This window comes from Callorhinus ursinus, unplaced genomic scaffold, assembly GCF_003265705.2.
Source record: "Callorhinus ursinus isolate GAN/ISIS: 27379988/994484 unplaced genomic scaffold, GSC_fseal_2.0 scaffold4, whole genome shotgun sequence".
Classification (NCBI taxonomy): domain Eukaryota; kingdom Metazoa; phylum Chordata; class Mammalia; order Carnivora; family Otariidae; genus Callorhinus; species Callorhinus ursinus.
The window spans coordinates 52,481,373-52,506,923 of NW_027397066.1; the positions used below are offsets into that span (position 1 = coordinate 52,481,373).

Sequence of the window (25,551 nt, forward strand, 5' to 3'; positions counted from 1 at the left end):
ATAGAAAAAAATTCTTTGGTTTGAGTTTCTCAAAAATAAAATTTCTGAAAGCAAAATGAATATGAAATACTACACTGCAAGTAAGACACTGAGTATTAATTATGTATATCCAGTAAAATATTACATTAAATCTTTGATCGTTGCCAGAAATTTTAAAATTCTGAGACAAATCAAACTTGAAGAGAAATAATCTCCATAAATTAGCAAAGTAAAAGGTCATCTGCTCATAATCATTGGAGGAAATACATATACATGATCCAACCAAAGTGGACAGCTCCTGCAGGTCTGCAGGCAAATTCTTACCTTGACAGGTGCCATTTTTCTCTTCATATCCTGCCTTGCACATGCATTTCCCAATGGGCACCAGCCACTCCCCTTCAGCACTGCAGTGCATTTTGGGTGGTTCATCTGTCACAGAATGGTTGACACAGGAGCCCGACACTTCAAGCAATTGCGAAGAATCAGCTCCAGTGATTGTGTCGGGGAACACAGCCAAGTGTCTTACCACAGAAGGGCATTTTTTATAGTACACACGCACAGAAACCAAAGCAATGCAAGCACCCACATCTTGAAAAGCAAGATAAAATCCCTTTTTGCTTAGAGGTCCTACATCTCTGACCTCTGTATTCAGTTTCATAACCCGGTCACCAAGATCAAGCTCTGTAAAGCTTTCATCGGCAGCAATGGTATCAATTTTGATGTACTGGTTTTCCTTGATGTTTCTCCCATTCTCATCATCTGATTCAAAGTAATACATGTTAAAGGTTTCCTTACAGGTTCCCAGTCCTCCAGGAAGACTGTTGCAGTCCCGCAGAGTAAACTTGAGTTCTATAAAGATTCTGGAAGCACCTTCGTTGGAAATCCAACTGGTCAAAAGCCAGTTATTCTGATTCTGTTCCATAACTTTGCATACTTGGTATGTGTGGATAGGGGCATAATTTTCATCAACTTCACCAATCTCTTCCCACTGTAAAAATAGAAAGATGATTCTTTAATATTTAGAAAATAACTAGCAAAAATTATCAAAGAAAACTATTTCAGACATAGAAATTTCTGCAGCCTTAATCTATGTTATTGGGAGAAGGAGCAGTACAATGAGAATTTAAAAAAAAATACCTTTTTAAATTAAGTAAATTAATAGAACATCATTCATTGTCTCCACTAACTCAAAAGTTAACACAAATGAATTTGATGGGGGAAAAAAGCATGTATTTCAGAGATAAGGTAGAATTAAATTGAATATGGGTGCATTTAACAAGAAGGAGCAGTGAAAGGAAATTATATTTAGAAGAAAGCTAAGTATGTAAACTAACAGAGTAGATGAAGTGTGACAGAAGAAAGGAAGTACTTTTTTTTTTGAAAGACAACAGTGGAGAAAAAGCAGTAAATGTGAAAAAGAAGGGAGAAAAATGTAACACGTGAATCCACACTTATTTAATTCTGGCATGTTATAAATAACGCACCAATGTAATAATACTTGCAAGAAAATTCATTAGTTTAAAATTAATAGTATGCTTATTTCATTGACCCAATCTGCTTAAGATTCTTTTGCAAATTTGATAGCTAAATGTTTATTCATAGGTTTATCTATGAAACATATACCTAGAGACAGATATAAAATAGAGATAAAAATTATATATGAATAGCTTTGACATTTTGAATCCTGAGTTTTTGGTATATCCCGGGAATGCATTAATTATTTTTACCAACCCATTATTTCATGCATAATGACCTTAAGAGTTCTGAGTATATATATATATATATATAAAATCTCTTTGACCTAATATTTTGGAAGCTATAAGTATGATTTATATAGCTTCCAAAATATTAGGTCAAAGAGATCTAAACTTATCTCTTTCCCAATAAAATATTCCAGTTTTAAGACTTTTGATGTACCATAATCACTTTCTTAACAGTATAGAACCAAATTTTTATTCTCCATAAAGACATTATTATTATAATTTAAGAAGTTTTTTAAAGAATCTGGTGTACAAAACTATATATATTTTTGTTTTAAATCTTTAAAAATGACCCTGAAACACAAAGAGCAATGAAATCATACTGACTTCCAATAAATCCAAAATGTGATTTCAGACAATATTACAGATAATAAACTTCATAGAATTTCATCTCTTTAGACATGAAATTAAAGAGCATTATTTCTTGATTCTGTTCAACTGACAAAGATGTGAAAAATGTGGAGTCACAAGGGATGCACATAAATCGTGTACCTCAGATGGTCCCTCTCAAAATTCTAGCTGCCATCAGACAGACATAAGTAAAAGGTGCTAATGAGGGAAAACTGCTGAGCTCCTTAAATTCACAAGAGAGAGACATCAAGATTTTATCTTAACCACTTTCACATCATGGTGTTATGTGAAGCCTTAGTTCTTTCATTTAATCTCACTTTTGTCTTCTCTCAAAAATGTACATAAACTCTACTTAGCCTCAGATTTCCAAAACAGCTTTCTATCTCAGCTGTCTGTCACTAAACTATTTACCCTGTCTTGCTGGAGTGACCCAGATATCAATCTCTTTATTATAAATGGTTACTGAATGCCATTATTAATATTTCATGCAAAAGAATACCTCAACTACCCAAATGAGAGTCATACAAATGATCAGATACATGTTAAATTAAATATATATTTTTGAATTAGTAAAATGGAAATAGCATCAAAAAAAATTCTTCTCTAAAAAAAGAAAATCAAGATGTTACATTATCTCTGCTATAGACTTATTTTATGTCTTCCAATACAAAACACAAACAGATTTCAAATCTTTGACCTTAAATTGTTTATAAAAAAAAAAACTATCTCTGCATCATAATTCCAATAGGACACTGCTAGCAAGTAAGAGGAGCTGGACAAGTAAAAGGAATCAGAGCAACATCTTCCAAGAAGATTATAAGGCCAGCAATTCACAGTCTTTGTCTGTACAAAATCCAAGGTACAACAAATATTATTAAAAATGCAAGCCAAGCAGCACTTGACAAGACAGCTTAATAGTTACTGCTTCAGGTGATAATTTCAAAGTATGTTCATAAGCATCTTACTTCTCTGAATACTCTCAATTAAGATGAGAAAAACTATAATTTTCGTTGATGTTAGAATCTATCATGATGGAATTTATTTATTTTTCTTTTCAAGTGTCCAAAATATAAATGAAGGCTCACATTTTCTATTTTTAACGCATGAACAGAAATACTTTAATTTAAATAATTATAGCCATAAGCCATTCAGAAAATCAACTAGGTAATACATACACATGAATATCTGCTACTATGTGGACCAATAGGCTAATAAACAAACAAAAAAATTTTCATTTATTTTGTATTGACTAGTTGAACTAAAACTTCAAATTCTTCCAAGTTTTCTTCCTTTTTAATACAGAGTGGGCATCTTGCTGCCTTCAGCAAAGATTATACTGATGAAAAAGAAACAAAGGGGATGAAAAGAAAGTAACACTCACCAAGAACTTAAGAATGTGGCAGGTATATTCCTAGACATTTTTGCAAATATCATGTCAAGGAAATTATAGCAGTTTAATGAAGTCACAGATAGAAAATACAATACTTTTGGTTCAGTTTTGTTGGATTTCCTATGACCCCATGGTTTAATAAAAGTATTTGCTGTTCCTTGATTACTACAAGCAATGTGCCTGGACATTTTGGAAATGTGGTCACCGAATGCAATAGTATTCAAATGGTAGTGTGCTCTTTTCTTCAAGTCTAGCAACTCCTCAAGGCCCACCCTCTGAGCCCATGCTTTTCTCTACGTGTGTTTCCTTGTTTCGTTACTCCTATTTCTTTAAGATTAAAGAACTGGTTTTACACAGTCAGCTTGGGCTGGCTTGATTTCTTTCCCAGATGCTTGAGGTTGCTCCTTTTCCTGCTGGGCCCCGAAAACTCCAAGTTGTATTTGAATCCTATGCCTGACCAGACATCGCAAGCCAGCCACAGTCATCAGAACAGCGGCAAACAAAAAGAACTTATTTTCATAAACATCCAAAAGTTAGGGTTACCAACTTTTCCTGCCCAAACCAGAACTACCCATAACTCAAACACTCTATTATAGTCGTTTAATGTCCCATATAATTATTAGAAGGGATCTTAAAAGATCTGGCCCTACCGTTCATATTAGAAATGAGGAAATTGAAGACCGAACAAAAGGAAAGATTTTCCCAAGCTCACAGAGGACAACCCTTTCCATCTGAGCATTCCATCTGCCTGTGTCTACCTCTGTCTTCTTGTTGGCACATCTCTGTTCTTGATGTGTGTATTTGTGTGCAGGATTCCTTGAGTCACTGCCATCAATTGCTAGCCGACTCTGTCAAAACAAATTCACATTTTTTTTTCGGCATCATCTAGCTGTAAACTTTTCCCTTTATCTCTTTTCCTTTCTTCTTTCTTTCATTCCTAACGTCCTTCCTTGCTTCCTTCCTTCTTTCCTTCCTTTCTCCTTCCCTCCCATCTCTTTCTCTCTCTATGTATATACATACATACACACACAGACACACATATATGTATTAATACTCTGAAATACAGATATGAGAGTAGAGACATGGTTGCCTTATTCTCTACTGTATCTCAGAGTCTGACACCACAGGGCACAAATTAAAGTACTTGATAATTTTTTTTTAAAGATTTTATCTGTTTGACAGAGAGAGCACAAGCAGAGGGAGAGAGAGGGAGAAGCAGGTTCCCTGCTGAGCAAGGAGGCAGATGCGGGACTCGATCCCAGGACCCTGGGATCATGACCCAGGCCGAAAGCAGCCGCTTAACCGACTGAGCCACCCAGGCATCCCAGTACTTGATAAATATTTTATATGAATGAATATCAAATATATATACATTCCTCCCTAGTCCAGAGATCTGCTAAATCAAAATATACAATAATTCAAACATGGTAAATAAAGATTTTATGATTTGTCTTTCATGTTTGTTCACACAAAGACAAATTTTGTTCTGTGTAAATTGTCTGAATTTTATAAATTTTAAAAGGAGAGTTTATAAATTCATGGGTTTTTTTTTGAAAATTATTCTTCAGTAAAATGCTGTAAGCATTTAAGACATTTTCTTTTTTTATTTTATTATTATTATGTTAATCACCATACATTACATCATTAGTTTTTGATGCAGTGTTCCATGATTCATTGTTTGCTTATAACATCCAGTGCTCAATTCAGTATGTGCCCTGGTGATGGCTATTAAGGCATTTTCTTTAGTTCACTAATCCATATAATTATTTGCAGTTCAGTTTTGTGTATTAACCTAAAGAACTAATTTTCATTAACATTACATTTTAACAATTTTAACTTACAGCTTAGTTTAAGTGTTATTTTTGACCATATGCTTAAAAATACTGTTTTCACTTTTTATTCACTAATCTTCTTCACTACTCTGTACAGATTAAAAGCTCAGAATATAGCATATGAGCTAGCGGCACTATACTTTATTTCATATTTCAGTCAAACAATATTTTCTTAGCAATTTTCTTTGGCAGAGTGATATAAAAATATAGCTAAGAATCAACTGTTTTTAGTCTGACATGCCCAAAGCATAATTTTGTAGCAAGACCTTGTTTACCACATCAATGCTTCTTTGAATATAGGGATAACTGCCCATTATCCTTTAATATCACAATATTTTGCATAATACCTTTTGAAATGCTCCATAAAGAAATTAATTCCAGGTTTCCCATTATATTTAAAATACTTTTAGATGTCATTTACTATGATCTGCAGTGTGTGTGTATGTGTGTGCATGTATCTGTATGTTGTATGTTTGCTAACTTCACTGAAGGTATCCTGATTTCAAATTACTAATTAACTGCTGTTTTTAAAAGAGCAGTACCTCTGTATGACCTTAGACAGTACCTAGAAAATAGTTTGACAATGTGCTCAAACTTGGAAGTAAGTCACTTTACCCATTTTAACCAGTGAGCAACACATTCCAGTTGTTACCTCATAATATGTTTACCTAAAGTCTAGAATTCTGGAAGCTTCTTGCTATGCAAAAATAAGATGAAATATAATATAGGGGCGCCTGGGTGGCTCAGTTGGTTAAGCACCTGCCTTTAGCTCAGGTCATGATCTCAGGGTCCTACATCGGGCTCCCTGCTGAGCGGGGAGCAAGCACGAACTATGTACTTCAGAAATCCAATCTTTCTAATAGCTATGGTTCTTTAGGAAAGTAAATATGACAAAATATATCAACTTTCAACAAAAATAATTTGAACCAACAATCTTGTTCCATTTCCTCAATAATATGTTACATTACATCAAATAGGCATTTGAGTTGCTTAAAACATCTTTAAAATTCACGAGTATGATGTAGAAATATTACTAAAAAAAACTCAATTAATTTTCTGTGTATGAATAAAGGTGAAGTCAATTACATGGACTCAAATTCAAATCATGAAACAAAAACACTCAAGAAAGACATAAATTAAACTTTCAAGTTTATATGAATATTTTCACAGGAAACCATAGACAATTGAGCACCTATATACAAAACTAAATATGAATAGCAATGAGATTTTTTCCCTAGAAAAACAATTCATAGTTTGTTTCTTTAATGTTGAAGTTAGTAATTTTTTTTTGAAAAAGGAAAGAATAAATGAAAAGAAAGAAACAATGAATTTTTTATTTGTTAAAAAAATTATCCAAATGCAGGTGAAATGAATTTGACATGGGGAAAATCAAAAGGACCATATCCTAAGCTGAAATATGCACAGAGAAGTTCATGATTTTAGCTAAACCAGAATTTTTTAGTAGATACTGTGATGAACATAATTTAAAAACAAAAAAGAAAATGTATATATCACAACTGCTTATACATTTGTTGTTATTCCACATTTAAGAAGGCATAAAATAAAGTTCCACATAAAATTATAAAATATGTCATAAATACCTTAAGTTTTAAAATCTGGCTTTCTCCCTTGGAAAATTCACTCAGGAAAACAACTTCAGATAGATTTATAAATCACTGATCCAGTTTAGTTCCATATCAGTTATACTGTATATTAGGACACCATTCCTAAGTTATAGTAGCTTACCACTATATATTTTCTATAATGCCATACCAAGAGATGGTCAATCCAACATTTGATAACATGCAAAACTGAAGGAATATTAATAATCTTTCATGTACTATGAAAAAAGTTTACACAGACTGTGAGTTTCTATCTTTCTAAAGAAATGCTTGTGATCTCAATTCCATACTTTCTTAAGCAAGAGTACATATTTACAATGAATATTTTAAGGTCTAAGAAGTCATATGTCTCTCCTATGTTTTAGGATTTCGCAGTGGACACACACATGTGAGGGTGCACACACACATACACACACACTGTAAAAAATTCCTTCCTGACAGTCATTGTGAGATGTTAGAAATGGACCTCCCAGTGTTATTTAAATGCATATCATCTCAATAACACTTAACATTTCAGAGTGACATTATTACTCTCTTTAATATAAATACTGTTCTCTTACAGACAGCTACAAATTCTGTGGGGAAGCTTTCTTTTCAAAGCAATATGCAAGTTTCAGTAAATGAGGAAAAAAAACTATTTTACTTGGGATTCAGTTTAATGAAAATAAAGTATATCAACCTCTGGTACACTTAATGTTTCAGGCCAGATACAATTATATCCTTTCTAGTCTGGCAAGAAAAAAAATTTCAGTAAACCATTTGCAACTCTGGATTATTTATCCAGTCTATAAAATATACCAGAAAATATAATGCTGTCTGTGCTCTCTAGTCTTTACTCTGGCCTCATTTTTTCAATAGATAATATTGCACTTGTGGTGTAGGCCTTGACAACAGTGCCCATAAATCAATTCCATATTGCACATTAATCATGTTCTTGTAATCAGTGGCTATTCAACACAAATTTCCATCTCATTTTTTTGTTGGGAACCAGCCACATTGGAGCTTTGAGCTTATTCAAGCTTAAGTGATTGTATTGCCATAATATGGACTAAAGTCCACTGAATCCACTTGCCATAGCTGTATTAATGAAATTCTGTACAAATGGAGGCCATCTCCATTTAGCATGTTGTCCAGTCAGGAGCTGGAATTTCCAGAGGGAACGGGTTCATTCTTCAGAATCCCAGTGCTGCTCTCCTTGATATGGAACTAAAAGAACAAATAGCCAGAGGTCCAATGCAAATCCCTCCTCCGCATTTGTTGAGACTCGTCTGGCCAAGACAGAGATCTCAACAAAAAATACCTCTTAGAGTAAAAGTACAAATTTCTTACCAAAAACTTAACATGGACATTTAAAATGTTTAGTGATAGTTCTAAAATGACAATTTCAAAATTTCAGTGTTATTTTTGCATGTTTTTGATCATTAGGTTAATGCAAATTTAATTTTCACCTACATTAGGTTGTGGAATTTTATTACAGGGAATGCTATCTAAAAACAGTGATGACTAACATTTATAGAAATTATTTTTACCTATCAATTCAATCTAAATATTTTTATTGAATTTTATTAACTTTGTAATTTGGAAATAACTGTGAAAACAGATTTTTCTAAGAATTCTTGGCAAATATGAAATCTTTACAGCATTAGTGGAATTGCAACAGTAAGGAAAATAAATCTTACATTTGTTCTTCCTACTTGGATCTTCTGCCAATATTTTTTTTCTTATCTTCATATATTGTTTCTTCTCTCTCAAGAAATTGTCTCTTTCTTTGGTTAGTAACCATAAATGGGAATAGTGAAATTAATTTTGTAGTGTGATTTTAATCTTAATATTAAAACAAGTTATTAACTGTCTTTTTCTCTGCTTATTAGCACAATCCCCTTCACCGATATATTCTCGTAATTGGAAACATAAATAGAGTAAATACAGATAACAGATAAGTCTAGTTATGATATAGAAATACATAATTTGTAGCTTAATAATCTTAGATGTTATTTGATACTTTCATATCTATTTATAGATGAGCAAAGAGGACTCTTGATATGATAAAAATATATTCATAATTACATGAGGTAATTGTCTCTGACATCCATTTATTCTTTTGTGTGTTATACAGCTAATAGGTTATCTAATATATAACTAACGGTTCCCAGCAAAGATGGCTCAGTGGGCTCCTGGGCATCTCTAGCTCTTTGATGATACTTCTCCATTCCATTTTAATTAGTCATACTTAATAGAGAATAAATCTACATACATTTAAATGTGCATTTATTAGGAAAAAAGTAGGCAGATAAGTAATCAAGTTTTAGGCTATAGGGAACAGGGACTCTTCTATGCTGCTGGTGGGAGTATATATTAGTAGCCAAATTTGGGGAGCTATCTAATAATACATGGCAAATTATAATTTTTTAACTAGGATTTTCATATGTGACTAGAACTACATATGTCAAGATGTCACTTCCAACACTGCTGGCCAAATATTAGAAACAACATACGTGCCATCAATAAGAATTAATAAAAAGTGTTATATTCAAACTATACATCACTGAACAAGAGTTAACATTAATTCTTTTATGTAAAGATTACAAATCCATGATATAGGGAAAATGAAGATTTTTTTAAATAGCAAAGCTATACTTTAAACATGAACATTAAATAATCTTTAAAAACTAAAAATAAAACAATATTATAAATTATGTTTATTACATCATATGGCAATAAAAGTATAAATGAACAGAGAAAAATTCACCAAATTTATGAGAATAGATCAATAAAAAGAATCCAGTCTGAAACATAAAGATTGAATTAAAAAAATGACAGAGCTGCAGAGAACACTCTAGAACAAAATAAAACATATTAGCATATGTGTAATGAAAGTCTGAAAAGAGAAGAAGAGAGATTAGAATGAGAAGCATGGTATTTGAATAAGTTATCAAGATTTTGCTAAATTTGATGAAAAACGATGAGCAAATCCAAAATGCCCACTGAACCTAATTAGTGTATGCACAAAGATCCATGCCTAGACTCATTATAGTAACACTGCTGAGAGCCAAAACATTAAAAAGAAAAAATTGAGGGGCGCCAGGGTAGCTAAACTAAGTAGTTTAAGCTTCCAACTCTTGATTTCAGCTCAGGTCATGATCTCAGAAGGGTGAGATAGAGCCCTATGTCAGGTTCCACGCTCAGTGGGGAGTCCACTTGAGATTCTCTCCCTCTCCCTCTGCTCTTCTCCCCTCCCCCGCTCACACACACTCACACTCTCTCTCTCTCAAATAAATAATAAATCTTTAAAAAAATTGAAAGCAGCAAGGGGAAAACCACACATCAAGTAAAGAACAATAATATAATAATTAACTCACGTCTTGCCAAAAACATTGCAGGCCAGAAGAGAGTGGAATTACGTATACAAAATGCCGAATTAAAAAAAAAATATGTCAACCAAGAATTCTATATCTAGCAAATGACTCAAAAGTTACCAATAAAAAAACAAATGCTCCAACTAGAAAATAGGCAAGACATGAAAGACATGTTACAGCAGAGGACATACAGATGGCAAATGAACACATGAAAAGATGTTGAATGTTATTATCAAGGAAATTCAAATTAAAACCATAATGAGATATCACTATACACCTATCTGAAATGCATTAATTTGTGTGTGTGTGTGACAACATCAAACGTTGGTGAAGGTGTGGAGAAACTGGATTGCTCATACATCATTCGTGGGAATGTAAAATAGTACAGCACTTTGTAAAACAAGCAATTTCTTATAAAGCTAAACATGCAGTTGTTATACAATGTAGCAAGCTCATTCTTCAACACTGGTCCCAGGTAAATGAAAACATGTTCACAAAAATACCTGCATGTGCATGTTCATAGCAGATTTTTTTAATGGCCCTGAAATTAGAATCAGACTAGATGACTTTCAGTGGGCGAATGGTTAAACAAACGGTGGTACAAATGTACTATGGAATACTACTCAGCAGTATAAAGAAACAAACTATTTTTTTTTAGATTTTATTTATTTATTTGATGGAGAGAGCCACAGTGAGAGAGGGAACACAAGCAGGGAGAGTGGGAGAGGGAGAAGCAGGCTTCCTGCTGAGCAGGGAGTCCGATGTGGGGCTCAATCCCAGGACACTGGGATCATGACCTGAGCCGAAGGCAGACGCTTAACTGACTGAGCCATGCAGGCACCCCAAGAAACAAACTACTGATGAAAACAACTTAAATGAATCCCCAAGGAACTATAGTGAGAAAAATCAATCTCAAAATGTTAAATGCTTCATGAGTCCATTTATATCATATTTTTTAAATAATATTTTAGAAGTGGAGAAGAGCTGAGTGGTAGTTGCCCCAGGTTAGGGACAGGAACATGAGGGAGCAGGAGAGATATGAATGTGATCACAAGGGCAATATGAGAGATCTTGGTGATATTGTCTCTGTTAGTATTGTAAAGTACTGTAAACCTACACAGGTTATGAATCTGTATAGAACTTAATACGCACACGCACACACACACACACACACACACACGCAAGAGAGAGAGAGAAAGAGAGAGAGGAGAGGAGATAATTGAGAGAAATAGGGATGAAAGACCAGGAGAAAATGTACACAATTAATGAAAATTATCAATAACATTTGGAATTCAGATGTATCTGACTTCAAAGCTCATGTTGTAAGTTACTATGCCATGATGTCTCCCAAAGGAAAACAAAGTTTATGTGAAAATAGTCATTTCTAGGCAAACTAATAAATAAACTAAAGCAAGTCACCCTCTGGCATTCTTTTTAAGGCACAGCCATATTTTTTTACTCCCAAAATTCTATTTTTTATTTTTGTTTCTCTTTAACTTTGAATTAAAGCTAAAGTAGTTATTAAAGTACCATCACTCAAAGTACTTTCTATGCAACTAGAATCTCCCTAAATATTTCATGGAAAACAAATGTTCTTTATTTTTATTTATTTATATTTTAATTCTAGTATAATTAAAATACACTGTTATATTAGTTTCAGATGCACAAAATAGTGATTCAACAATTCCATACATTACTCAATGCTCATCACTGTAAGTGTACTCTTAATCCCCATCATCTATTTCACCCATCCCCCCACCCACCTCCCCTCTGGTAACCACCAATTTGTTCTGTATAGCTAGGTCTATTTTTTGTTGTATTTTTCTCTTTGTTCATTCATTTGGTTTCTTAAATTCCACATATGAGTGAAATCATATGGTATCTGTCTTTCTCAGACTGACTTACTTCACTTAGTATTATACCCTCTGAATCCATCCATGTTGCTACAAATGGCAAGATTTCATTCTTTTCTATGGCTGATTAATATTCCATTCTATATATATAAACCATCTCTTCTTTATCCATTCATCTGTCGATGGACACTTGGGTAGCTTCCATATCTTGGATATTATAAACAATGCTGCTGTAAACATAGGGGTGCATACATCTTTTCGAATAAGTGAAAACAAAATATTTTTTAACAAGACAGCTATGGAGCTCTTCCTAGTGTATTCCATTTTAATTTATTAAAATCAAAAGCTTTGAGAACTCTATGCACATGTATAAAGTAATCTCATAGTATACACATCTGTATAGTAAAGCTATGCAGTAAGGTATCCCACTAAATTTTATATATTTACTGTCTTCCACACTTGTATTGTCAGAGAACTCATTTATTCATAACACATATGAGCATTTTGCTGAATACTCCACAGCACATTTTGGGAAATTCTAGTTATGGTGTTGACTGATAAATGCTCTGTTGTAGCTACTTACTAGAGTGCCATATAATAATTTAGTCTTAAATTCTGGCTACTCCCCTGTGATACATTTTCATAGTACTTAATTTATATTCCATTGTCAGTTTACATGTCTGTATCCTCCACCAGATTCACTCAATGACAAAGAAACCTGTTGTCGATTGTTTGTGTATTCCCAATGTTTAGAATTATGCCAGGAGAGTTGTACGAACTCAATACATATTTATTGAGTGCACGTACATAAGAATGAAGAATGAATAAGTGAATAAAAGAATAAATGAATGAAAATAAAAACAGCCATTTGATTTACTTTTACTGCTTTACTCAGTGATGTGCTGGAATCTGCAGCAAGGGAACAGAAAGAATACTTTCAAGCGAGTTATTTCTCTCTCCTTTTTCTAGAAGCAATTTAGTCAGAGAACAGTTGGCATGTCAACCCTGAAATGTTGCCAGCCTTTTGCTCTGGCCACTATTTTATTCCTCTCAGTAATAACTCCCACCAGAAGAATGGCAAGGAAAAGAAAGAGAAGGTTAAACTGAATTCTGTCAAATGCTGTTAAGAGTTGGCAGCTCCAGGAAAGGTTTTATACCAAAGAGAATTGAATCTAGTGGAAAAAGAGGCTACCTGAATCACTGTGAATTTCATTTATCTGTCTATCTCTGTTCCTAATTATCACTGGTAAGTGACAGTTGGCAAGCCCATGGAGGTCTCATAAGATTATAAATTTTATTAAATGGTCAAAACATAACATTTAAAAACTTCAGTGATTCATGCAAAGAAAAGCATGCTGTATTTCATGTGATGTTGAGGCTTGCTCTAACCAGCTTCTTTTCACATAAAATAAGATGTTAAAGTTATATGATGGTATCTGAAATTTCTATTGTGACAAGATCTAATTAGTTGGGCTAAATGAAATGTAAAGCTTGAATGCTGGAACATAGATTCTCTTTCACTTTCATCAATCCTCATATATATATATATAAAATTCACTTATCATATAAATTTATTTATATATATTTATGTTCACTTATTATATATGTGTATATATATCATTAGGGCCCATACATGTATATATATCATCATTAGGCTCATATATATTACCCAATTCATACACTTCAGTTCACTTGACCCAAATGAAGGTAAGTTATAAGACTAAAAAGAGAAGTTTTTTTTGATATATATCTGATAAGCAAGATAGAGTCTCAATAATTCTCCAATCATATTTAACTACCCTTTTAGAAAGTACATCATATCAAAAGAAAATTCTAAAAGTTTAATTATTCCAAAATATAACAAAGTAAATACTTATTGGAAATTTTTAAAAAGCAGAAAAAAGCTTTATAGATCTCAATATGTGTAACTATTTTTTTTTTTTTGCTTTAATAGAAGGTCTCAGTGTACTTCTCACAAGAATTTAGAGCCATATTTTAGAGCTAACCACCTTAGAGAATCAAAGCAGAAATACTTTCTTAATGATCTTTCTTTAAGTAGTTGTTTTATAATTTCATACAACTTTACTACTGACACTGTTCATTCCTGCAATGATTTTTACAGAATAACTAATATGCCCCAAATGTGCTAGCTTAATGTTTTTCTCACATTCAATGACAAAGTATACACATATATCTATGAGATGAGTGCTTTTATAATTCTGATAAGTTGCCATATTTAAACATTCCATTCATAACGAAGTAGAGCTAATAAATGAGTAAAATACATACTTGTTCTAGTCAAGAAGGTTGCCACAAAGAGGCCCAGGAAAGAATAAAACTGATCTCATTGACGACCTGCCAACTGTTTGCATATGTACATTCACTGATAACACTTTACTTCAGAAGCATTTATACTAATCTATTATAAACACTTTAATGCTTTCTACATAACTGAAAAATTATGTCTTTAACAAATTATTTGAGAAGATAATATTCTTCAGAATTTCATAAACCAGTATTAGATAAGCATACAAATATACATAATTTTAAGCATTTAAAAAAATCTGAACTATCCTCGTTAGAAGAAAGCTATTAAAAGAGGAGCTTTGGTATTTAATAATAGAATATAAAATGTTATCCAAGTTAGAATCACCAGCCATAAAGAATATATAACTACAAGAACTATATATTGATATTAAATAATTGAATTTGATTTATGCAGCCTGGTTTTGAAAATGTACTTCTAAATCGAAGATGAATAATGACTGAAGTATTTTTTTTCTATTTAAACCACCTTAACTCATTTTTTTCCTCAATTAAAATACCCTAATGGTCACAATATTAAACATTTAGCAAGAGATGTACCAAGTGAGCCGCATATATACATATATGCCAGGTTTTCCTAGGTAATACCTATGTGCGCAGAATTCCCATTCAATTTAAAAGGGTCATGATTACATAAATATATATATGAAAACCTTAGTTTATTATTTATATATGTAAATCTTAATCTCTTTTTTTATTTCCTTCTAAAATATTTATTCATACCAGCATCTCTTCTCTCTCTCTTTTTTTAATTAATAACACTACTGTAGAGTATGTTCTTTTTTTTATTCCTTGGCTCAATTTAGATGACCTACAACAGAGGTTTCTAAACACTGGTTTAGGGGCACTTGGGTGACTCAGTTGGTTAAGTGTCTGACTCTTGATTTTGGTTCAGGTCATGATCTCAGAGTCATGAAAACGAGCCCCTGTGGGGCTCTGCACTGGGCATGGAGCTTGCTTAGGATTCTCGCTCTTCTTCTCCCTCTGCCCCCCCCAACTCATGTATGCACTCTCTCTCTCTCAAAAGAAAAATAAAAACAAAAACCACTGGTTTAATTGTTAATCATAACTACCTCTAGTGATTATTAAAAATGCAGATTTTAGGGTAGGCACATGACCTATAGAATCCTGGGACCCAGGAATATGTATTTTATTTATTTATTTTTTAAAGGTTTTATTTATTTGACAGAGAGAGACACAGCGAGAGAGGGAACACAAGCAGGGGGAGTGGGAGAGGGAAAAGCAGGCTTCCCGTGGAGCAGGGAGCCCGATACAGGGCTCGATCCCAGGACCCTGGGATCATGACCTGAGCCGAAGGCAGACGCTTAACCAACTGAGCCACCCAGGCGCCCCAGGAATATATATGTTAATAATATATGATAATTAATAATTGTTTAAAATGTATTGACAACTCAAAATGTGCCTGGACTTTCTTAAATATTCTACATACTTTAGCACAGGCCATCTTCACCATGATCCATTGAGGAAGCTATTATTACTTAGATGGGAAAACTAGGAAAGTTAATGAATTGTAGGGCTATAGTTCTGGTAGTATCACTTCAGAGTCCTAGCTCTTGATCTCTTGTCACTTACACAGCCTCTTTTGGGTGACTCTAACATCTAACTAGATTTCTATAAAATGTCCAATAAATGTGGATAACCTATTCTGTACTGAATCACAGATAGCTACACTGTGCGTATCTCTCAAACTAAACAAAAAGTCTCATAAGAAGGAACACTATATATTCATATTTTGGATCCTTCACAAAATACTTGAGTTCTTGGTACATATTTGTTGAACTTACTCTTTTCAAATCCTCCAAGTAGAAATGACCAAAATCATATGCACTGAGGAAACATTATATAGCAAACCTTCCTTTCATGATACAGCCTATTCTATCATCTAACCTAAACACTTTCTCCTACATCCCAAGCCCATTTCTTAACTCATTTTTAAAACTCATTTTTATGAGGAACAATTCTTGTCACCATTAGCTATGATTTTTTTTTTTATTTTAGGATTTTGAACATATTTATGTTCCTTAATTTACTATTTGAGATTGTCTGTGGCTGACAACTTAGAAAGCTAAATGAAACGGCCCAAACTATACCTTGTCTTAATATGTGGCCCAGATAAGATCCAGGTTTCAGGTCTGCAAACACAGAAATAAACTGAGTTGGAGTAAAAAGAATTTATGCCCTTTCCCTCAAGTTATAATCTCTATGCAGGCTGTTCTTTTAAATATACTAAAAATTAACACAATGTTCCTTCATTATACTGTAATCCCGTTCAGCTAAAAGTTTGCTAAAACAGAATAGAAATTCAGATTTTTCTGAGAGAAAAGGTAAATTCAGATTTTCTGAGAGAAATGTACTTGGAAAATAATCCAGGTAACTTGGAGAATCAGATAATGAATTTTCATAAATACAAAGGCCTCAATGCCTTCCCCATGCATGGGAATGAAGTGGAAAAACACAAGGTGACACGTTCTTTCTTTCTTACAAATAGGCAGGAGGAAGAGCAGAAAGTGAGGAATGAAATTCAGGGAGTAGCGGGCTCAATACTTACATGTGTATCAGACATTCATATGTATCTCTATGAATGAAGTCACCATTTTTTTGCATGATATATTGAAACTCATTAGGAAAAGCAATGGAGTAATTGCTAACCCCAGACATTGGTCTTGGAAAAACAATTCTCACCTTAATCAGCATAGAGCCTACTTGAAATATCAAGTGATGTTTAATGAGGTTAAAGAACAAAAAATGAAATAAAAACATTGGGGAATATCACTTGTTTTCACAAATTGCCTCCTTCTTTACATATGCTAGTTCTGACAATATGCACCAACCTGGAAGACACCTACACCCAGAAGTGGTAAATACTACTATGGCCAGAAGTTGGGGGGAGCTAACAAATGTATTGGTATAATGAATCTAGGTTTTAAACTTTATGAAAGTGGAGATAAGACATCTATATTTGATTTCCAATGCCAAATACAGTCACTGGAACATAATAAGTGGGTGATTATGTTTATGAATTAATCTATACAACTTATTTTCTCCATTAGACTGTGAGCAAAGATTATGAGTCTTTTATTTCTCCATTTACAAAGTACACAATACTGGTACAAAAAGATTTGTAATAAATGTTATTTCATTGAAAAAATGACTGGAAGCACCAAAAACAAAGTGAAAAGTGTACAGAAATAATAATCTATGAGAAAAATTAATACCCAGAACTAGAAATAAAATCACGTGTCCAGGGACAAGACTATGAGTTCAAATATTGAGGTATTCCCAGAAAACTCTTCCACAGGATTCAAGCATGTAATGTTTTTATTAGGATTTCTACTGTGTTGACATATTTAATCCTGATATAATCTCCTGAGTGTTTTTTTCTATATCCAATACTAGTTTGCGTGTGTCTGTATGTGGATGTGTTTCTGAGCCTGTTAGAAATTTGAGGAAACATAGGGTAGGTGCACTGGGCAACAGACGTTACCATCAGTACCCTGGCTTCAAAGGAGAGGCTTCAGTCCATTAAGTCCTCAGATTAAAGTTTCACTTAGCTTCCATTTTGCTGCAGCCTGTGGTATGATTAAACCTTAGATAGGAGTCTTAAGGTTAAATTTATTCAGTCAGGCCTAACATGTGTAATTGTATTCTATTCAGATTCCTTTATTCTACAAAATAGTAATGCTTTTGTCTAGAATCACCTCTAAATAGTATTTCATTCGGTATACTCCTCAAAGATAAACTGTAAACTTATTACAGTTTTGATTAAATCTACCAAGTAGATTCTTAGTGAGTTAGAAATAACAGTAAATATCATAGCAGTGTAAAGGTTTTCTAGAAAAACACTTATGCTTTAATTTAGTTTATTTGTTCACATAGGGACCTGAATCACACATATCCTGAATTTACCAAAGTGTGTTCACGGCAGAGGGAACATGGCCGATTTGGAAAAACTCTAGAAAGAAGTCAAATGTTCCAGTCTGTAAATGAAGACACGAATTTCACCTCACTCCCAAATGTTAGCCAATGGAACATGACAAAGTCTTTGCTAACTCTTAAGGAAATGAGAAGAATGTACTAAGTATTTCTATAAAACCAAATTTCTTCAAGTTAATGAAATATTCTTTCTTTGGGGATTATATGCTTCTCATTATTTTTGGAATCTTTATTTTTAATTTTTTTAAAGATTTACTTATTTATTTTAGAGAGAGAGACGGAGAGAGAGAGTGAATGGGGAGGGGGAGGAGCAGAGGGAGAGGGAGAATCTCAAGCAGACTCCTCACTGACTGGGGCTCAGTCTCACCACCCTAAGATCATGACCTGAATTGAAACCAAGAGTGGGACCCTTAACTGATTTAGTCACCCAAGTGCCCCAGGAATTCTCTTTTTTAATGACACAATAGTGATAATAGAAGGTGGTCATAATAGTGATAATGAGTTTTTATTTAGGGAGTGCTTTGAGGTTAATTTTTAAATCACTGGCTGGTGAACAGCATAATTACAGTTCTTGGAGATGCTTGTTGGGTTTTGTCTGTGAAAAAGAAGAAATGAATGATGCCTCCCAGAATGAACTTGGTCTGCTTTTGAAGAAAACTGTTCATAGTATTTAAACTTGAGTTTATATAGCTTCAATTATCAATAAGAGCAGAGCAGTTGCTGTGTCATGTTAGAGATTCAGCAAGACTAGGTACTGTCAAATATTGTATTAACATTTAATTTTAAGGGTACATATTCTTTATGTAATAATTTATTATCAACTGATTTGGACAACATGACTTCAGGTAGTTTAACTTATGAATAGGTAGCACTCCCAAACTACTTGTAACTAATCTATCTGAATCTTAGAAGTCATATCCCTATAATAAAACACTTCTATTAAAGGAAGTTGTGTCCCTAGGCCATAAGTCTCACATAAGGTCATTAAACTATGCAATATATAATTAATATATATGATATCGTTTCTATGAGAAGCACATTTAAATTTATAATTAAGGATGCCTAGTACTCATAGCTCTTTTACAATAATCCTAGGGATCTGAATCCATATTTCCTAAAAATGAGGAAAAATTCCCCTTCCAACCACACATTCATTTAGTTGTTCATTCAGGCAACAATTATACTGATAATGTACTATGCTCTGGAGACACAACAGTGAACAAGAAAGACAACTGCATGTTTTTTACATTATATTTATACCTAAGATACTCTCATAGGAGGTATATAATAGTAAGATATCATATCATATAATGTTGGATTTCTGATAAGTGTTAGAAAGGAAATATTAAGTCTCTATTGTAGCTTTCCATGACGGCTATATGAAGCAGGAGGCTCCAGGATTTTGGAATTCTAGGTGTATTCAAAACAGCCACACCATGGAGACTGAGGCACAGAAACTTTGGAGAAAGTGGTTCCATAATGACTATCTGAATAGCACTATTTCTTCCTTATCATATAATGGTAATAGATCCTAATATCGAGTGTCATAGAACAATATAACAAAAATTCCTAATGAAATTACATTAGATTGTGATAAGAGTATTTTATTCTTAGAAATAAATGAACTATGTGTTTTAACAACAATGTGCCTTGTTAGCAGTATGGCAACTATTATAATTAACAATGAAAGCTTAAGGTTTTATTTGATAAAAATACTAAATTCTATGTAAAACTTCAGAAAATGCTAATCCATCAGTAATTAATGAATAATGCACAAAAAATTAAGGTAAAATCCATGATCTAACAGCTAACCTCACATTTCACTATTACAAATTATAATACCAATCAGAAACTAGGAAATCAGAATTCAGCTGAAAAACCTGGAGAAATTTATGATAATGAAGTAAGAGTAAAGTGGAAAGAATGATTACACTTCTGGAAAAGCTAAATAAGAGATAAAATAACTACATAATAAAAATTTTATTGAATTAGTTTAAATACAAAGACAATCCTGGTGACATTTCAAAACCAAAAATTGAATGCTTTTAAGTTTACTTATCATTATTCAGTGCTTTTCATATTAGTGATTTACAAATTTACTGTGGAGTGTGGCTGTCACACATCGATGGATGTGCAGCTTGCTGACTACAGATGGGACAAGAATGTTCATTCTACTGCTATTAAGAACAGCACTTCTTTTTAAAATCGTAACAGAATAAACTCCCATTGTTCTCTTTCTCTTCATATTTTTTAAAATATTTTATTTATTTATTTGACAGAGAGAGAGACAACTAGAGCAGGAACACAAACAGGGGGAGTGGGAGAGGGAGAAGCTGAGCAGGGAGTCCGACGCAGGGCTCCATCCCAGGACCCTGGGATCATGACCTGAGCGGAAGGCAGACGCTTAACCACTGAGCCACCCAGGCACCCCATCTCTTCATATTTTAATAAATTCAAAAGTAGATAGATGTCTTTAAGGGTGCAAATTATTGAAAATAATTTCATCCTTAAAGGAACTTAACAAATTCAATACACAAAATGGTCATTTAAAAACAACTGTTATTGGGGTGCCTGGGTAGCTCAGTCAGTTAAGTGTCTGCCTTCGGTTTGCGTCAGGATCTCAGTGTCCTGGGATCGAGCCTCACGTGGGGCTCCCTGCTCAGCGGGGAGTCTGCTTCTCCCTCTCCCTCTGCCCCTTGCCCCAGCTCATGTGCACACTCTCTCTCTCTCTCTCAAATAAATAAAATATTTTTTAAAAACTTAAAAAAAAATAAAAACAACTATTATTTAAAAATAGTAATTGGCATAGGTGAAATGACCACCTCAGATTTCAATGTTTAACATACATTATTGTTCTGATTACTACAGCACTAATGGTATTTAAGATTACATAACTAAAGAAGCAAGGTTTTCCCTTATGATGGAACTAAGTAAGCTTGATCATATGTGCTCTCCCACATAAATTATAGAATGTAAAAGAAGTACATAGAGATATGCTGTAGGGGAAAATCCACTAAATATAGCAATAGACTGAGATAATAGAAGAGAAAGCCATGCATGTAAAGAGTATTGTGCCTCATGAATCTATTTTTTTTCTGAAATTGCCAATTTATTATGTAAAATATATAAAATGATTACTTGTCTTTTTACATACTGTGTAGATAACACACATCTATGAATGATTTTCATGTTACATATGCACCTCATTTCATGCACAGATGCAATCAAACGGTATACAATAAAGAAAGCAAGCTGCCATGTTGTCTAATCATCAAATGATGCCAGCTATGACATTCAGAAATATTAAGATATCAAGCATTTAAAGTGCTTAATATTTCTCTCCCAGTTCTCCTATGAGGTAAGTCAATATTCTCCTCTCTAGAAAGGTTTAGTAATTGACCTACTTGACCTAATTCACTGAAGGAGGCCATTGCAAAAAAAAAAAAGAGCTAAATTTAAAAATCTCCTTGTCGATGTGGTTGTAGCTACATGATAAAAAATTGTCCACAATATAATAAATGATTCAATTTACAGTTAAAAATAAGTAAAACTGATTTTGGAATCACCAACTGACACAGCCAGCATCTGGATCCCAGGATGTGGGTCTCTCAGCCATTATTTTAATCTTTATTTAAAGAATGTCCTTCAATAAATGTTAACTGAATATCACATATAGCTAAGTTATACTTTGAGTAACAATTTTACATTTTGACAAGAGGCATTTTGTTAAACATGGCTTGATATTTAAATTTGTCCCTGGCAGTGGAGAAATAAAACATCAACTTGCTGCAATAACAAAAAACACTTTTGAACTTCTGAGGTTTGATAACTACTACAGTAGAGGTCTAACATATCATTAAATATTAGACTTACTCCCTATGTTCCCCAAAGTCCATAGAAAATATCACTATTATCTACTGCATTATTTTGATAGAATATTTAAATATTATTTATCTGATTTTAGAGTTTCAAATTTCATTGTCAAAATCCTTTACAGGACTTGAATTGTTTTATGTATTCAATTGTATAATGATGTAATCTCCAGTTCTAAAACTTATATTTTTAAAAAGTCAATGTCTGTTGCATCTCTGTATCTTGAATGCCTAGTATAATTCTACAACATCAAAAGATTTGTTGGATAAATATTCGTTGGGCAAATCGATGAATATATAAACCCACAACTACATCAAGAAATTAAGTCCAAGGGCATGATTTCAAGGTTATATATAAGATCATATAATTTCAAATAAAAGTTTTATTTAGAAAATCCCCTTGTGCATGTGTGATGCAGTAGATTTAGATAAGATACACTATTTTCACAAGACATGAAGTCAATAGAACCGTCTGTGTGATTTTGCAGTTTCTTTCTCTGTCCTATCAAGGAGCAATAGCTGAGAGTATATAGATGTTTAAGTAAAGCAGGAACTAAATAAATTATTCAGTTTCTCATTTATGTAAATGAAAAGGGAATTTCTTTCATTGACCCTTGGAAAAAGTAGATCTGAAATCTCCAGCAGTAGCTTGCATATCGAGCTCACTGTGTTTCTTTAATATGAATGTAGAATAAGCCTAATGTGGCCCATCCAACTGTGTGTAGGCTGTAATTTTCAGTGGCAGACTGGTTAGTTGTTATTATGGTGCCTCAGACAAAATTTCCAGGCATGTGTAGGAAAGTGGTTCGTAGGCACTGTTCCATATGCCATTATGATAAAGGAGAAAAACATATTCCTTTACTCCTATTTCTCTGTATCACTGCATTCAGATAGGTTTTAAAAGCACAAGTTCTTTATTTGAATAAAATGTTTCCTAAACTGTGTTCCACTGAAAGTTCTTCACGAAGATGTTCCTGAATATAGTGGATAAAATGTTTCCTGATCAAATGGGATATAACCTGCATGGCCATTAATACGTTAAAGGCTTAGTATAATGCAGCAGGTAGATAAAACTGTCTAATTCCATTTAATTTAAATTTTCCAAACTTACTTGAGTATAGAGTTCCTTTAGCTTAACACATGTATTTCCTGTTTCAATCTTTAGCAAAACATCCCTTTGAGAAATATTGGGCATCAATTCAGGAGTTCTACCCGTCCTTAATTTATTTGCCTAAAAATCTGTCTTGTTTAGTAAATACATATTCACTTTATGGAATGTATAGTTTGACCAAAAGAGAGCAAGAGAAACAGAGACAGAGAAAGAGAGATCTATCTCCAGTGGTTCTCATTGCCTTTTCTGGGTCTGACCACTTTACAACTTATCACTCCTTTAGAAAAATAGAAATTGGCACCTGTCTTAGTTCATGTTCTATAAAAAATACTATAGACTAGGTGGCTTCAACAACACATATTTATTTCTCATGGTTCTAGAGGCTGGGAAGTCCAAGATCAAGGCCCCAGCAGATCTAGTGTCTGGAGAGAGCCTGTTTCTGGCTTACTATATTCTCATATGGCAGAGAGACACAAGAGGATAGAAAGACAGAGAGACATACTTCTCTCCCCTGCTTCATCTCATAAGGGCACTATTTCTATGCTGAGGACTCCTAATTACCTTCTGAATGCATCACCTCCTAATATCATCACATTAGAATTTTAACAGATGAATGGGAGGAATATGGCCCAAAATTCAGCACAGAGCAATACCTAAATAATCAAACTTCAACAAATTCACACCTCAGTTCTCAAACTTGACTACCCCACCTAGAACCATAGAATTGATTTCTTCATTAGATTTACACAAATTCAAACTTTGAACTAATTCTTAGTGCTAATATCTTTGTACATATTATTATCACTTATTCTGTCATATTTCAAATCAAAGTCAGAACCATAAAAGCACAAAATATGGGCATGAAAAGAATCTTAAAAATTACCAACAATCATTTTTTAATACATGAATAAACAGTTAATTAAAGTTTAGAACTCACAAATTGTTGTCATTATTGTTTGTTGTATTGTTCTTGCCACTGCTTTTGTGGTGGTGGCTTTCATAGTTTCAGGCAATATGAAGTCATTTTTAAAGAACACTCTTTAAAGTGTATTGGAAATTTGACCATACTGTGTAATACTACGAAGAACCCCAACCATAAAATCCAATGAAAATACATTCATTATTTTTCACAACTTGTTCTAAAATTTCCATTTGAGGATGTGGAGTGCATAAAAGAATATTCAACTCAGTATTTTACTGACTGAATATATGATATTGTATCTTCATACTCATTTCCACTTTCAGAGAAAACACAATTGATATGTAGATGTCAGGAATGAACTTCAGTGCACTAATGAATAATGTTACCATGAAAACCACTGATGACTGGCTAGCTAGAAAGCACTATCGATATCTGATGACATGATAGCTGTCTTTCACCTTCTAGATTAATGACATACTAATAGCACTTTTTGGAACCACATTAATTTTCCTGATATTAGCGCTGAAATTATATATGCTATTTTTATCATAACAACCTCAGTCTGTATATTTTAAGAATGTAAAAGAATTCCAAAATTATAAGATGATATAAATACCAAATACTATCATTACTTAGTTACCTTCAAAAATCTCATTATTCAATCTGGCATCAAAATAAAGCAAACAGTAAACCAGCAAATCTTGCTTAATGGAATGACTTCATCTCTCAGGATTATACTTATCGTTATGCCTTTAATTGTGCAGACTGGAAGGATTTGTGACACAAACTGAGTAATCTTGCATTATTTGAATAATTTATAATCTCAGCAGAGCTTGTGATTCATTGAATTATAAAACATTTGCATGTTATAATCTACTAAAAGTCCAGGCATGCCCAAATATACAAACCTCTGTTTAAAATGAAACTTCTCCAACAGCTTTGGCATCTATCCTGCCCTGATGTATATAATGTAGAGTGGAATAAATGAAGGATTAAGTTAGACATTCATGAAGCAGAGGAACGCTATTTCCATTATCTGTGTTCCAGATCAAATATTAAGAAATAAAGCTGAATTAGAATGTATTTTCTGAATAAGTTCAGATCCATAACCTATGGCACTATATAGTCATAATAACATTTTGGAAGACTTAAAATCATGTAAGGAAATCCCACATAAAGAAACAATATTAATTGATAGTAAATATTGGCTTTCTCTTTTGTTTT

At 33.2% G+C, this 25,551-nt stretch overlaps 1 protein-coding gene across 11 annotated transcripts in view; it reads right to left on the minus strand.

Moving 5' to 3' along the window:
* The window catches only part of EPHA5 (EPH receptor A5), a 347,875-nt gene that overhangs the window by 268,072 nt on the left and 54,252 nt on the right, over positions 1-25,551 (minus strand). For 6 of the 11 annotated variants that reach the window (XM_025887325.2, XM_025887323.2, XM_073891753.1 and 3 more), the window contains exon 3: positions 304-967. In XM_025887325.2, the coding sequence (XP_025743110.1) occupies positions 304-967 (664 nt within the window). Of the gene's footprint in view, positions 1-303; positions 968-3,471; positions 3,583-4,130; positions 4,329-25,551 lie in introns of those variants that run through there. The other 5 variants (XM_073891747.1, XM_073891746.1, XM_073891751.1 and 2 more) reach the window with 3 other exon arrangements.